Source organism: Lineus longissimus, chromosome 13 (genome assembly GCF_910592395.1).
Source record: "Lineus longissimus chromosome 13, tnLinLong1.2, whole genome shotgun sequence".
Lineage (NCBI taxonomy): Eukaryota > Metazoa > Nemertea > Pilidiophora > Heteronemertea > Lineidae > Lineus > Lineus longissimus.
Window position 1 is genome coordinate 5,746,995 of NC_088320.1, and position 15,136 is coordinate 5,762,130.

Here is a 15,136-nt window from a genome sequence, read left to right on the forward strand (position 1 = left end):
GACAGTAAATGCAGACCATTTTTTGGGCGACCCACCCCACCTGGGCAGCTTACCACCCTACCTTGGAAGAGCCTCTCTCCCTCCCTCTGGAATTTTGTAAAGGGTTCCTATAGGGCCACTGCACCTAAAACTAAAAATTGCTGTCCAAAACTTCTTGAATATCATATCAAGGGTACCACCCTACCCTGTGGAGAATCCTGCTGTTAGCGGACAGTGAATGTTTGCACAGAAGTTAAGCACTTGTGAGTAAGGTAAACAATTGGCATAGGTTACATTGTACAGCCCTGCAAAATGAGTGGGCTGACTTGCTGTTGCTTGCCAAATAATATTTTTGGTTGTTTACTCTGCTGGTGTTACTTATGTTTCACATCTTTCATCATCGCCATTGCCATCATTTCGCCAAGTTGATTGCTTACATGTATTTGTCTACTGGTCAGTAGACTTATAAATGTACATTGCAATCACAACTATGATTGTACTGATCCCAAGTCGGTAGTGTAATTAGCTCCAAAATCCTCATAGGCCTAGTTAAGACTTAAAATCAATGCAAGCCATTGACAATGATAATTGCACAGATTTCCTCTTGATGATGGGCTACCATATCCTGCTTCCTGAATTGTTTTTTTATAACAGTAGGCCTGCTGCCTGCCTCATTGACCCATTTGCGAGTTGTATCTATCTGTGTGTGTCTGTGTCTGCAGATACGTGTAGGCCTAGGTACAAGTGTACATGGCCTACCTGCTGCTGACATTGCTGAGCCAGCACTACAGGAATCTAGGCCCCTGCCGAAGGACCAGGGAAGGAGAAGTCTCATGTGCAAGACAATAGAACGTTCTCAGTCTAATTGGCTACAATAGATAGGACGATTTGTCGCTTCTGGGAGATGTCCATTTGAGCCGGCATCACAATTTTATAAGGAATCACCTTTAGCTTTGCCCTCAGTTCATTCAGTATCAAACCGATGCTTCGCTTGGGAACAGTAGCCTTCATCAATATGCTTCCGGTCTGGTTAGTCAGAAACACCTGCCGTATTCAAATTCCCTGGTAAACCATTTGATGCACTTATTATCAAGGTGGGTAAGTGGGCCGGGCTTGTGAACAACTTATGTTTCAATCAGCTCACTTCGAGTGTGAAAAACCCTGTCAAAGTTGGCAGTTTACCTATTGAGAAAACAGTAAACCAGTACTTAGCATGACTAAGAGCTCTTGGAACGATTACTACTTGATAGTAGGCCGTTGTAGTATGTACAGTATTCTTTCACTTATGAGAATGTAAAGGGTGACTCAAAATTTCCTATCAGGCCCTTTTTTACCAGTGCCAGTCGAGACGTTTTTATTGTTTTTTAAAAAAAAAAGAAAAAAAAGCAGGTTGAGACCAACTAAAAATATTGTGTTGCACTCTGTCATGTAATTTTATCAGCTTGACTCAGTTGTACAGTATTTTTGAGCATGCATGAAATATACTACTGCCATGGGCAACGTAAAAATTCACCCTCTTTTTTAGTGTGCTAGACCAGTCCCCAATCGTTACGCGTAGTGTGCAGTAAATATCATTACTTTAGCAGTAGACTACCCTGGAGTGAAACATCGACTTGTTGTTCAGTTATGTAGAACTGTCTGACTCGGAGTACTGTTGGAAATACAATGGGAGACATTTACCATGGATAACCATGTGCATGTATTGATATTCTCTTAACTCGAGATGATAATCAGTGGGTACTGTTTAAAACCCCTCTATTGCACCCCTAGGGAAGTTCCTCCTGCCAAGTGTACCATTCCTCCTCTTACACTAGTTCGATAGTACGATGTGCACTTCATGCAGACACGCGGAAAATCTACCATGAGTACTAAGACGACCCTTAGCCAAAGCCAGTGTAGCTGATGAAGAGGCTAATATGGTGCCAAATTCAACGGGGAGTTTATGGAAAGTGTTCATTGATCGCAGTTTAATCAATCATGATTGCTTGCTACGCTTGTCCTTTGATCCTGTTGCATAAAGTTGTTTATTCCATATATCGTATATATAATTGAGAAATCGTGGACTCCAAGGGGGTGGGTGGTGCCACTCTGTCAGTAAAGGTATGCACATCTGTGTCCCCATTCTTGCCGGCAAAGGAGGGTGCTAATTGCGGTCAAAGGGTACAACTACAAACATGGTCAGCTCTCAGATTGCCTCTGAAGTCGACTTCTGAGATGCACCCAAAGTCGGGTACATAAAACCGCCAACAGATGCTAATACAATGTAGCACATCATCATCGTGTTATGGATTAGTCTAGTCAAGGGTGTGGCCTAGCTCAGTGCTTTGAGTGGTGAATAGCTGTTGTGTCTGTCAATGTTTATCATTAGTATTTCTTTTAGATGAAGAAAGAAGGATGCAGTAGTAGTAGTAGTAGTACACTGCGCCTCGGAAAGTGCTCCCTGCCTTTTTGCAGAACAGATACTGGGCATGCATTTTCTTGTATAGATATTGTAGTACGGTCTACGGAAGGGTGGTAACCCCGCCCTTAATGTCTGATCAGGGATGACGCCCTTAAAAGGTTTGAATGGATCATCTCCTAATCTACAGTGTACAATCATCAATCAAGTATTGTCAGCATGGGTTAACATGGCTGCCAGTGTATTACTTCTAATCTAATTGACTCTCTATTGGAACAATTAGCCATAAAAACATTAGACAGAACAGTCATATGTTACAGCATTATGCTCGTTAGAGAATGAGACTCTAATTATGGCAATACATGGATTATGATGAGAGTCACATAATATGGATTGTAGACAACAATTTGATGCAGTTTTACTTTTATATTGTAATTTGTTTATCACAGGGGGTGGGGTGGTACACAGTGAAGTGATTTTGTTATTTGGAGCATCATGTGCTCAATTGTCTATTTGTAAAAGCAAAAGACACTTGTTTGTGACCTTGGCACCAGTAGCTGAGGTTTGGTAATGGACTATACCTCCAAAGAACAAGAACCCTCCAATCACCACAGGGCTTGATCCACATGAGGAGCCAGAAAAAGAAGGGGCTGCATTTATCATTAAAATTTCTGATGTGTTCAAAAGTTTCATGCTCAAATTAACGATTTTCATGAATTGGGGGAGGGGTGTTGCGCCAGGGCTGAGTGGAGAGGCGAGGGCTGTGGTTTCGATGAACTGCCAACTGGTAGAACTGGCCTGCAGCTTTTAGCACAAAGACAGACTCTGTAAAAATAACAGATTGGGCCCAGTATGGTGCAGAAATGTATACTCCACTGGGCACACTGTTAACTGCTTATTTCCTTCAGTACATAAATGATTATGAACTAAAACGTTTTGGCCTATATTTTCGTATGATTTATGGGTTGCTCATAGCTCGGACTGTTGACATCGAACCAAAAATAATCATTCATGGAAATTGAGGGGGGCATCTAATGATTACATTGTACACGATGATAGAAGTTGTCGTCATTTTCACTGCTGGTGTTTCAAAAATTCTTTACAGTAATGCCCTTCTAGCATGGGGTGCACCTCTAGCATGGGGTGTACATCTAGCATGGGGTGTACCTCTAGCATGGGGTGCACCACTAGTATGGGTGCGCCTGTAGCATGGGGTGCGCCTCTAGCATGGGGTGCGCCTTTAGCATGGGGTGCACCTCTAGCAATAGCATGGGGTGTGCCTCTAGCATGGGGTGTGCCTCTAACATGGGGTGCGCCTCTAGCATGGGGTGTGCCTCTAGCATGGGGTGCACCTCTAACATGGGGTGCGCCTCTAACATGGGGTGCGCCTCTAGCATGGGGTGCACCTCTAGCATGGGGTGCACCTCTAGCATGAGGTGTGCCTATTGCATGGGGTGTGCCTATTGCATGGGGTGTGCCTATTGCATGGGGTATGCCTATCGCATGGGAATTGGGATGCACCTATAGCACAACAATTTTCAGGGTGATCCTTGGAATCTGAGAAATGCTTACAACCAACAACTGTACTTTCTCTTTATTTTTCAGTACTGGCACAAACCATGTTTCAAATGCGAGGTGTGCGGGACGACGCTAAACCTAAAGAATTACAAGGGATACAACAAGAAACCGTACTGTCAAGCGTGAGTAAGAATATGACATTTATGTACCATACCAGGTATACAATCTGTCAATCTACGTATAGGAGTAAGATTTCAAAGATGTTCGGGGGTATGGTGTCGGTCACAACACACCTACTTGTACCTGTATTGGTTTGTCATAAAAAGGTATTTGGTACTTGAAGCTTGGTGTGGGTGGCATTCATTTGCAGTGTTGAGTACACATTCCTGAGAGGTCTGATAAAAAGTTTTAAAGTCGTGATTTCATCTTTTAGTCACTACCCCCAGACAAAGTTCACGACGGTGGCTGAAACTCCTGAGATGCAAAGACTTAAACAGTTAACGGAGCAACAAAGTCAGGTGAGTGAATCAGAGAGTCGTTTCATTGATCAACAGACATTCCAGATCATGCAAAAAAAGTACCAACTTAGACAAGTGCGAGAAAGCCTTGTTGATTATTCAGGTCTGTTCAGCAGGATCGGCCAACTTGCTAAATAAATTCAAAACCAAATTGAATCTTGAATCTTGTTGTATAAGAAGTTGTCGGTTATTTATGTGCGTCAAAGAAAAATAAATGTAAGCGCCTGCACACTGAGTGAATGACCCAACAAATAGTCGTATGAGGTGTAAAAATCTCAAAATGGAATTCCCCAAATTCTAAGCTCATTCTACCAAAAGTGATACATCAGTTGAAATGATGAAGTGAAAATTGGACAAGCATGGTGAATTGATGAGTCAGAAAAGTCGGTCATGATTCAACTTCTCAGTTCCAATTTTATGGTTGAATGTGATATTGCGTTCCCACGTACATGTGTCCTAATAGTAGTATTACAGTTACCTCATTGGACACAAAAGATCTTCATAATGGCAAACTGCTCAGAAGTTTCGTTTCAGCTCTTCACATCCCACAAGGCCAGTTTCATATTCATCGATTCAGGATCATGGACGGGGGAAATGATTGTATCAATTTCGATTAATTTCAGGTGAAATATCATGAGAAATTTGAGGAGGAAAAAGGCAAATATACGCAGGTCGCTGACGACCCAGAAACCATGCGTCATGCCCAAAATATGCAAAACGTCAGCTCGGTATCCAACTTTTATCAAACGTTTTCGCTGTTTTCACATCTGTTGCGTGGCGTTTCACTTGGTGGATTGGGGTTTGTCTCGGCTTAACGATTCGGGCACAAAAACTTTCTGAAACATCACAGGTCCAGGTTGTCCATGTTGTCATGGTTAATGCTCAATTCTACACCTTAGTTGCAATTTAGTGCTCTTATCGATAGTTCTAAAGCGCTTTGAGAATGTTTTACATTACAAAGGGCTATACATTTATGCCATTTTTCTTTAGTCTTGATTTGGAGCTCAATCTATAAAATAAATGGCCACCTGAAAGTTTATAAAAAATTATGTTGATGTTTCTTTCTAAATCTAGTAAAAGCTTGTTCATCATACTCATGAGTCTTTCTCGGTTTTCATATTTTTGAGCACTATTTTGAGCGCACTTTTTTTCAGCAATTTATGTTTCCCGAGTCTTATCAAAGCTATCATATCGGGGTTTTCGAAATAACTTCTTTTCTGGCACGGTGCTATGATTTTACCAAAAAATACCACAGAGTTTTATGTAAGTTGGACCCTTGAACGCCAGCTCTTTTCTGTAAAATGGTAGAGTGTGAAAATTAAAACGTATTTAATACGAGGAAATCGTTGTGTGGTTTGTTCCCGATTTAGCTTTTCTGTAAAATGGTTCTTGTTCTGATTTTATGAAGACAAAGCTACGTTGCACTGAGATCCATGGCGGATATCAGTAATGCTATCCTCGTTATCTTGAAAAATACATGTAGCTTGATACCTTGAAAGATACTAGATATAAAGTAACGATGGTCTTCACCTTTGTGTGCCTTCATGTCTGCATGGTTATTGTCAATAGTAAAATTGGTTGCACCTGTGTCGGGAAGCCATCCATCTGATCATTTTACGATTCTCTGATTCATGTTCTTAAAATATGCCCTTGACAGAGACATTTGATAGGCAATGTTTCCTTGAGTGCAGAATTTGTGAGAGGTAATGTTAATAATTCCCAGTGACTTTAGGTAGCTTAAAATAATAGAACTTGAGTGATCAGACCTACATATGACGATCTATGTAAGATCATAAGCACATTTTAGTTACTCAGAAAGAGTTGGTTGTCTTTGCAACAAATCTTTGTTGTTCTCGTTAACCAGAACTTTTACATGTAGGTAAAATCACTGTCTGTGCTTCCCCTTCCATATCAAGGCCACTGCAGTTATTGAATAATAACATAGAAGTTTCAGTTGTCAATTCAAATGCACATTAAAGCTTCAGTTTCATTTCAGATTCCCCTCAAATGCAGTGTTGGATTGGAATTTTAATTTCTTATTTCATTTGAAATGGAATAGATTCTGTTCGTAAGATTTTAGCTCGAAGAAACTAATCCTTCTCCTTTGCTCCAATAGGTCGAATATCACAAAGGTTTTGAAGAGACGAAAGGGAAATATACACAGATAGCTGACGACCCCGAAACGATGCGTCTGTCTCAAAATATGGGGACAATAAGCTCGGTATGACGAGCATGGAGTGGACTGTTCATTATACTAACTGCTTCTCTTCAGAAACATGACTTGTGTGTTCTTACTAATATTATGCTTCTAGCTCGATTTTATGTTGCGCCAAGCCCCCTTGTCTTTTGAAATCAGTTCGAAACGTAGTAGTTTCAAGCATGGTCCATTTGATAAAGTTACCATTGGTAAAGGCTTTGTTCAGGCCCCTCTGATTGAAAAGCCATACTCATTGCATCCAGACATTTCCTGTTAAAAAGTATCAAAACTTTGCACCCTTTAGTTGCACCCAAGTAACAATTGTGCACCCCAAGATGTATGTTCAGCAAGTAGTATGCTCGAAAAATTAAGGAATGAATACTGAATACTAGATTTGTGAGATGTTCTGTTCGATTTTCTGAATGAAGCGGAGTTCGAGATTACCCCCAAAAGTGTTTTGATTGAAGCATGATGCTTGGTCCACCTTAGTTTTAAAAATGATGAACTCCTGAGATTTTAAAAATCAGCCAAATGGTGGTGCCTATTGTCAACCCTTTTTGACAGGTATGTTATAATTGCTATTAGATGCACTGCTACAGAGTTTGTACTGTGTGTGTAACATGTAGTGTAGTATTCACCTTAATTCTAATTGCACTGTTTTATACCTAGGCAATGTACCACAAACAATTTGAGGAAGAAAAGGGCCGTTTTACTGCTGTGGCGGAGGACCCGGAGTTGCTGCGACTGAAGAAGAATACGCAGCTGAATAGCGCGGTATAAATTCATGCATGAATTCTGTTATGATAATGATAGCGTAGCAATAGGATAGAGAAAGACTGATACAGCGAGCTGCAGACTGGTGATTTCTGTGGCACTTTATATTCATCTCTGCAATAAGGGTGTAAAGATCTGCACAAAAAAAATTTGTGCAAAAATTTGTGATCAAACCCAACCAGTGTTGCAGGGATGACTGTTTTTTTGACGCAGGCACTTGCAATGACCCCCACAGAAGAGCAAGTTGTTAGCCATAAATATTGCAATAAAATTCACTAGTCTGCGGCTTGCTTCACCCTGATGGAAGAAAGGTCCTCTGGTAAATGACAAATGAAAGGAAGAGTTGAAATCATGAAAGCAGTACTATCTGGGATACTTGTGTCACCCCTTCCTGTCATTTGGCGTTCGTACGTGCCATAAAGTTACTCTCTTCCTAAAGGGTTCAAATTGGTTGGTGAATTGACACGGATTTCGATGGTCTTATGGTGTCTGGACGTATTACTCTTTTGGATAAAGAACATTGTTTTCGACCCATGTGCCTGATCGGTGAATGGGATATTAAAAACATGGTAAAAAGGATCAGTTGTTCCATTAAACCATCTGCCATGGCTTCTGACATGTAAGGTAAGGTTCTAACCCTGGTACAATCATAGTCTCTATGTGTATTGCCAACTGTATTTTACTCTCTAGTGGCTATGATTGTACCTCTTTACCTGACTTGCTTGACTTTGCATGTGAATTAACGTGGTTTACGCATACATGTACTAATCGAGCAAAAAGAATTTGCCGAATTTGCCAGTTGATGCCAAAAGTCTCCAACGATTTGTTTCAATTACCAACCAAAGAAACATAACCAACCTACTAATCTGTAAACTCTATTTGCTACCGTCAGGTTTCCCTCTCGAAATATTCCCAGCTTTCCCAGGCATGCGTTTAATATTGTTTCGTGATTGGTTCGAAGTGCGGTGAAGTTTGCATGGTGTTGCGGTTGTGACTAGACTAATGGGGGTGATCCAACGATAGTGACAAGAAAACAACATGATGTGATGTCGTGACTTTATTCAAGGAAAAGCTTGGGGACTTTGATGTTACGGTTCTGGGAACGCAACACCAGCAAGATAGCGGTTGGATCACCCACATGACTTTTCCCTTTCTGGAATAGCTGTAACTTTCCTGTAACCGGTTCAAAACTTGATCTGTACCCCATCCTGCTGGCATATGTTGTCACCATGATGTCTGTCTGGTATTGATGACTATGTGTATATCTGTTATGTTTCTTGTCGACTCTAATTATGGTGTGCGTAGCCAAAAAAAACTGCCAACTTCTTCATACACTAAAATTATTTTCTCTCTTGTGCAGGTTGAATATACCCGTGAATTTAACGAGGGTCGGTCGAAATACACCCCCGTATCAGACGATGTGGAGACAAGGCGTTGCGCCAAAAACATGGACAACATAAGCGCGGTACTGCCACCTGTGGGCTGTTGTCAAGAACTCTTGTGTCGTCAGCCACATTTCACAATATGTACTGTTGCGTCAGTTGCACTAATTCACTTTTTATTTCAGTTCTTTTTTTTTGTATTTTGTGTATTCATCAGATCCAAACTGGATGCCAATTTGCTTTTCTTATCGAGCTTGATAGAATTTTGATGTACATTGACACAAAGATGTACAGGCCAATGTACACTGTGTTGAATTTGCTTTGCCAAGATGCGGATGTACACAGAGATGTTCAGGCATATGCACACAAATTGAATTTGGTTCACCCAGATGCAGATTTACGCAGAGATGTACAGACAAATGTACACAGTGTTGAATTTGGTTCACCCAGATGTAGGTATACACAGAGATATACAGGCAAATGTACACAGTGTTGAATTTGGTCCACCCAGATGCAGATGTACACAAGAGATATACAGGCAACTGTACAAAGTGTCGAATTTGGTTTTCCCAGATGTAGATGTAGGCCTACACAGAGATGTACAGGTAAATGTACACAGTGTTGAATTTGGTTCACCAAAATGCAGATGTACACAGCAATGTACATGCATATGTACACAGTGTTGAATTTGGTTCACCCAGACGCAGATTTACACAGAGATGTACAGGCAAATGTACACAGTGTTGAATTTGGATCACCCAGATGCAGGTGTGCACAGAGATGTACAGACAAATGTGCACAGCAGTGCATTCATGGGGGGGGGGTGCATGACCTATATTTGATAGAGATGTGAGTATAGCCAGCGACTGAATGATGATGTATATGTTAGATTATGATGGATTATTTGTATGAATTTTTCCATTCCTTATAATCATATTTGTACAATTCCTGTTCTGTTATTCTGGACGTACTTCAACATAAACATTTTAACTGCTAACACTGATAGTTAGATTGCATGATGTTTCGATGACTAATTGCCTGCAAGAGAGATTGATTGCAAAATGAGGTTCGAATCCAAATGTAACATGATTTAGTTAAAATATAGACTTGTGCTGTTTGTCTTTCAAATAAGGTGAAGGTATACCCAGTCCATTGATTAAAATGTTCTGTCTCCTCAAACTTAATACTTGTCAGTAAGTCTACTGGTGAATTGTAAGATTGATTTTGAAAAACAGCATAAATTACTCCATGTATTTTCATTTGTATATTTATTTACTTGGACAAATGTTTTCCTGAACCTTGTCCAAATCTTGCGATATTTACTGGACATTTTGTTGCATTCCAGCCCCTATGCACCAGGTGGTGTAGGCACCAATAGATAATTCTGACCCATCAGAATTTTGCTAGTCCAGGAAAGAGCACATGAACTGCCCTCTCCTTTGACCATGTAAGGCCAACCAAATCCCAGCATTTTCTCATTGGTTTCTAGGTGAAATACCATGCTGAATTCGAGAGACAGAAGGGGACGAAACTCTCTGTGGACACGGATCCAGAAATTGAGCGAACTAAACGCAATATGGCGACGATTAGTAATGCGGAGTATCACAACCTGAAGCAACAGCGAAACGATCAGGAAAAACGTCGACCTTCGGATGCCGAGCAGTATAGTAAGTATCTGTGGAATAGGGGGCGCAATCAGTTCAAAACACTTTTAACTTTGAAAAAATAGTCCAGCTTTAAGTTGCGTTGTGTCAGAAGGCAGTTGTGAGTACTGATGTCAAGTTGTTACACAACGTTGATTTAGTTTTACTACAAAATAAGAACTTCTTCCCAATCAATGTTTTTCTTAAGCTTTATACTGAGATGAGGGGAGTTGTTGACCTTGGTCGGACAGGTGGGACACGTCAGAGTTGGTCAAAAGTGACTGGAAAAGCTGATGACGAAAAGTGAATCTACGAGACGGTGTCCAACCTTTTTTCCCGTACATGGTACAAGGACGCATCATGCTCGTGCATCAAGATGGGGAATGTGCCTTCTTATTCATGTAGATAGCTTATCGGATGGCAGACGAGTTCATGAGGATGTCATGTGTTTGCACAATGTGAAAATATTGCTTTCGTGCTTATTAAATACATTTGCTGCATTTCAATAACCTGTTTGCTTAAGTATCAACTGAACACAGTTTGTCCCTACTGTGCAGTGTCTTCTCTTAGTCTTGTCTCGTTACAGATTTTGTTTTAAAAGACCATCCTTCCAATGTCTCTGTAAAATGTGAAATATTCACCATGGAAGAAATTGGCAAATTTGTTCATATTCACTTGGCGATTGACTATGATGTGTTTGCAGCCAAAATATAATGGTTTATAAAGTGTTAGAGTGGAAAGTTTAGCCCTGATTAAGGCACTTTTGATGGTGCATTCATGAAAATCGAATGAGTAAAGCACTCTTCTGAACGCAGAAGATGAAGAAGAGTAGAAGAAGAAGAAGAAGAAGCAAGGGGGAAATTTCACAGTTTATAGTACAATGTACTCCCAAACATGCTGTTACAGAACATGCCTTCATTTCAGCGGTCGCCTCTAAAATAATTGTTTTCTTCAGCAAGCTGTTGTCACAGCAGGGCAATACCCTACCCTACCCTACCAGACATTTTTCACGCAGGCGTGCTTCTTATCCGGCAGATATCAATCCTGCCCCACAGACCCCAACGCCTAAAGGCAGACTAACATACAAGCCCCCATCTCCCCGAATAAAATATACGCCCTCTAATACATCTCTTGACTTGCTTCTTAGTCCCACCACCTAGGAGGAGAGGTAACAATACGTCATTTTGCGTCGCTCACTTCATCACCCGTGTCATTACCCATCATTCATCACCATCACTGTTCGGGTGTTTGCGAAATTCACATTCTGTTCCGAACCCATCTTGGGTGTTTTCAGCAGTTGCCATTGCGAGTTGTGTTTTTGCCGATTTTTGTATCGCATGTTTTTCTATTTCAGTTCCATGGCTTCCTCATTTTTCACTTGTTTATTGTTTTCCTACCTCAGACACGACCAATTCTTTTTCTCAACAAATACAATAACAGGGGTCAACTACCATACAATCCTTCAGTTTGTCAGGAGAGTCATGAACTTCAAAGAAGAAGCAGCGATCGAGAATGACACTCAATTCGTAACCAATTGTACTCTAAAGTGTGGCAACTAATTACTAACGTCACCAACAGTGGAAGTGTGTTGGGGGGCAGGGATGAGTTGAATCAGACACAATCTGCAGTGTCCTGATTTCAGCAAATTTGTCGGCCCCTTAACTTTATTCAAACTTCGTTTTCCACTAATTCAAGGTCAAATGCCGTACCTCCTACAAGATACAACTTATGATAAAGCTCGCCATTATTCAATTGATGCTGGCCAACCTTCATATGTCGGTAGTCTGCCCCGTCAAAAAGGCGGCGAAAATACCGCCAAAAGTTTGTACGCTGGCGGTAGCCAGACACTACCTAGAAAGGTTGGCGAGTATGCACATGAAGAGCGGCGCGGCTCCAATAATTCTGACGACCAATTCAAACGTATGTATTATTTTCGTACGATTCTGTAAAATATAGTTTAACCCTGGTACAGGTAGATAACAATGCTGTCTTTCCTTTCCAATCTGGCAGAGGGGTACATGAATATCTCTCACTTGTAAATCACATAATACATTGTATTACACAATACAGTGTATTGTGTACATGAATACATGACCGCCAGACCCCGTTAGCGAAAGATGAGCAAAATAGGTGGAATGCCTCTCAGCTGGATGTTTATAATAGGTCAGATAAGCTGATTGATTGCACTCCAAGGCCTTCCTCCTAGACATCTGCTATTGCACTACAGACACCACCTGCTGTGTTAGGTTTACCTGTCTTACTGGGTTCATTACACTTGGTGCAATATGGGTATGTGGATTAGATCGAATGCACTCAATGTGTTGCTGAATTCGTGCCATGAATTGTTATATAATGTTATATAATGATGAGTCATGGATTGGTCAAGGAACAGTTGCTTCAATGATTGTGATGCAGAGAAGCAGTGTATGCTTCTGCATTGTTTTTTTTATCTGATGTCCATGAAATTTTCGTTCAAAGTCACTCTACAAACCCTTGGCAGATTTGAAGCAATATTCCTGTTTGTCACTGTTACAATACACCTTGGGATTTCACCCCAGACTGACCATAAAATTCCTAGGCCAAGGTCTGCATGGTCTGTGTGTTAACAGAACAGGTAAAGATGAAACAGCATGCTTCATGCTAAACTGGACATTGCAGGATAGGCAGTATATCCACACCTGATGCATTGCAATTTTTTTAGCTTAAGTTGAAATTGGACGGATAGTTCTGACCTGGATACAGGGAGTCTGTGTCAGTAAGTAGGCCACGCAATAGCATACATTATATAGGTCGCAGGGATGTGTACTATTTTCAAGTTAGGTCGAGATAGAGGCTAAGGGTGGGGGTGGTCAAATTCGGATGGATAACAGTGAGCCCAGGGTAATCTAGTTGTATCCCATTCTGTCCCACCGCTTTGCACACGATCGCTCTTCGCAGGGCGGAACAATATATTGTTTAAAGCCTTCAAGGCCACTACATCATTATTGTTTACAGGCCTAACTTAAAAAGCAAGGTACATGTTTTAACCAGTCTGATGAAAAACTATGAAAAAAAATATGTTTTTTTCACATAGGCCTACTATAAACAAACAGTCCGAAAAAGCAGTTACATCCTGCACCATGATCAACTACAATATTGCAATATAGAAACAAGCATCCGACAGGACCAATCAGGTCTTCATCTGAAGCATTGCCATTAGGCCTACATTGAGTACACTCTGATTTTGTCAGATGGTGTGCCACTTACAGACAGGAGTAACAATAACAAATTCTGTAACACCTGCTGTGGTAGGTCAGCCAGACATGCCATAGGAGATTAGGCTAGATTGCGCTAATCTCTGATCACGCCTGATTACCCTAATAACAACATCATCGGGCAATTCAAAGAGAAACTCCAACCTCACGGCCTCAAGGCATTTGCCTTTGCAGCCTGAGGTTCGCTTTTTAACCTTCGCTAACGGGATCTGGCTGTAATGCTCTCACTGGTAGATCACACAATACATTGTATTACACAATACAGTGTATTGCACAATACATTGAATTACACAATACATTGTATTGTGTACATGAATATCTCTCACTGGTAGATCACAGGATACATTGTATTACACAATACAGTGTATTGTGTACATCAATATCTCTCACTGGTAGATCACAGGATACATTGTATTACACAATACAGTGTATTGTGTACATCAATATCTCTCACTGGTAGATCACACAATACATTGTATTACACAATACAGTGTATTGCACAATACATTGAATTACACAATACATTGTATTGTGTACATGAATATCTCTCACTGGTAGATCACACAATACATTGTATTACACAATACAGTGTATTACTAACAAAATCTCCAATCACAGTAGCACTTCCTGCTGTATCATAGCATTAACACTATCCTGTATTTGATATCACAGCACAACGGATACCTTCATTACTGTACATTATCAGACCTTGGCCTACAGAGGACATGCAGATGACGTAATATCAGCAAAAAACAGCATTTTGGACATCAAATTTACATTATTTACCCACAAGACATACTTCGTTATTCGTTCGACTTTATCCAAAATGGCTGCCTGGATGACACCACTGCAGGGCCTCTGTTGGCAACAACTAATAACGGTGGAATCGGCTGCACCGTGACTTACCGTAAAACATGAAAATTTGAAGACAAAAAATATTGAATTCTTGGGGCGTTGGCTTAAATTTCCAAAGTCGGCTACCGATAATAACACAACTGATGCTAACCCTGTAAATCCTTTATCATCACTGGTAGAATTCACTTGAGTACTCGTAACATATGGTCAGGGACCTAAAAATAAATATTGATAACGACGACACCCTTCCCTTCAAATTGAGATTGTGGAATGCTCATTGGCACACTGAGAAAAATCAACATTTGTCTGGCCTAGTATTTCGTTGATAAGGTGTTGCTGTGTCGGTGTCACAGTGGTCCCTGGCGGATGCTACGCTTCTCGCTAAATAACCCCAGCACTCACCTCACCGTGTCTCCTACTTTTTGAGTAGCTTCCTCCAAGTTTTATTTCGTTTATTTTCTTTCTCTCGGGATAAGTTTTTTTGGGTGCCAACATAGACACTTTTGGGCTTCCAAGGGCATGACAATTGGTAGTTGGTAAAAGTCGCAGTGGACTTAGTGAGGATATTTTTCATCAGGTGGTATTTATAGTATTGGTCATTTGAAGGTTTTGCCCTCG

General features: G+C 40.8%; 1 protein-coding gene across 14 annotated transcripts in view; it reads left to right on the top strand.

Moving 5' to 3' along the window:
* The window catches only part of LOC135497968 (LIM and SH3 domain protein Lasp-like), a 34,196-nt gene that overhangs the window by 1,095 nt on the left and 17,965 nt on the right, over positions 1–15,136 (top strand). For 9 of the 14 annotated variants that reach the window (XM_064788025.1, XM_064788035.1, XM_064788033.1 and 6 more), the window contains exons 2-6: positions 3,983–4,077; positions 4,329–4,413; positions 7,280–7,384; positions 10,256–10,433; positions 12,105–12,329. In XM_064788025.1, the coding sequence (XP_064644095.1) occupies positions 3,983–4,077; positions 4,329–4,413; positions 7,280–7,384; positions 10,256–10,433; positions 12,105–12,329 (688 nt within the window). Of the gene's footprint in view, positions 1–3,982; positions 4,078–4,328; positions 4,414–6,529; positions 6,635–7,279; positions 7,385–10,255; positions 10,434–11,556; positions 11,578–12,104; positions 12,330–15,136 lie in introns of all 14 variants that reach the window. The other 5 variants (XM_064788031.1, XM_064788039.1, XM_064788026.1 and 2 more) reach the window with 4 other exon arrangements.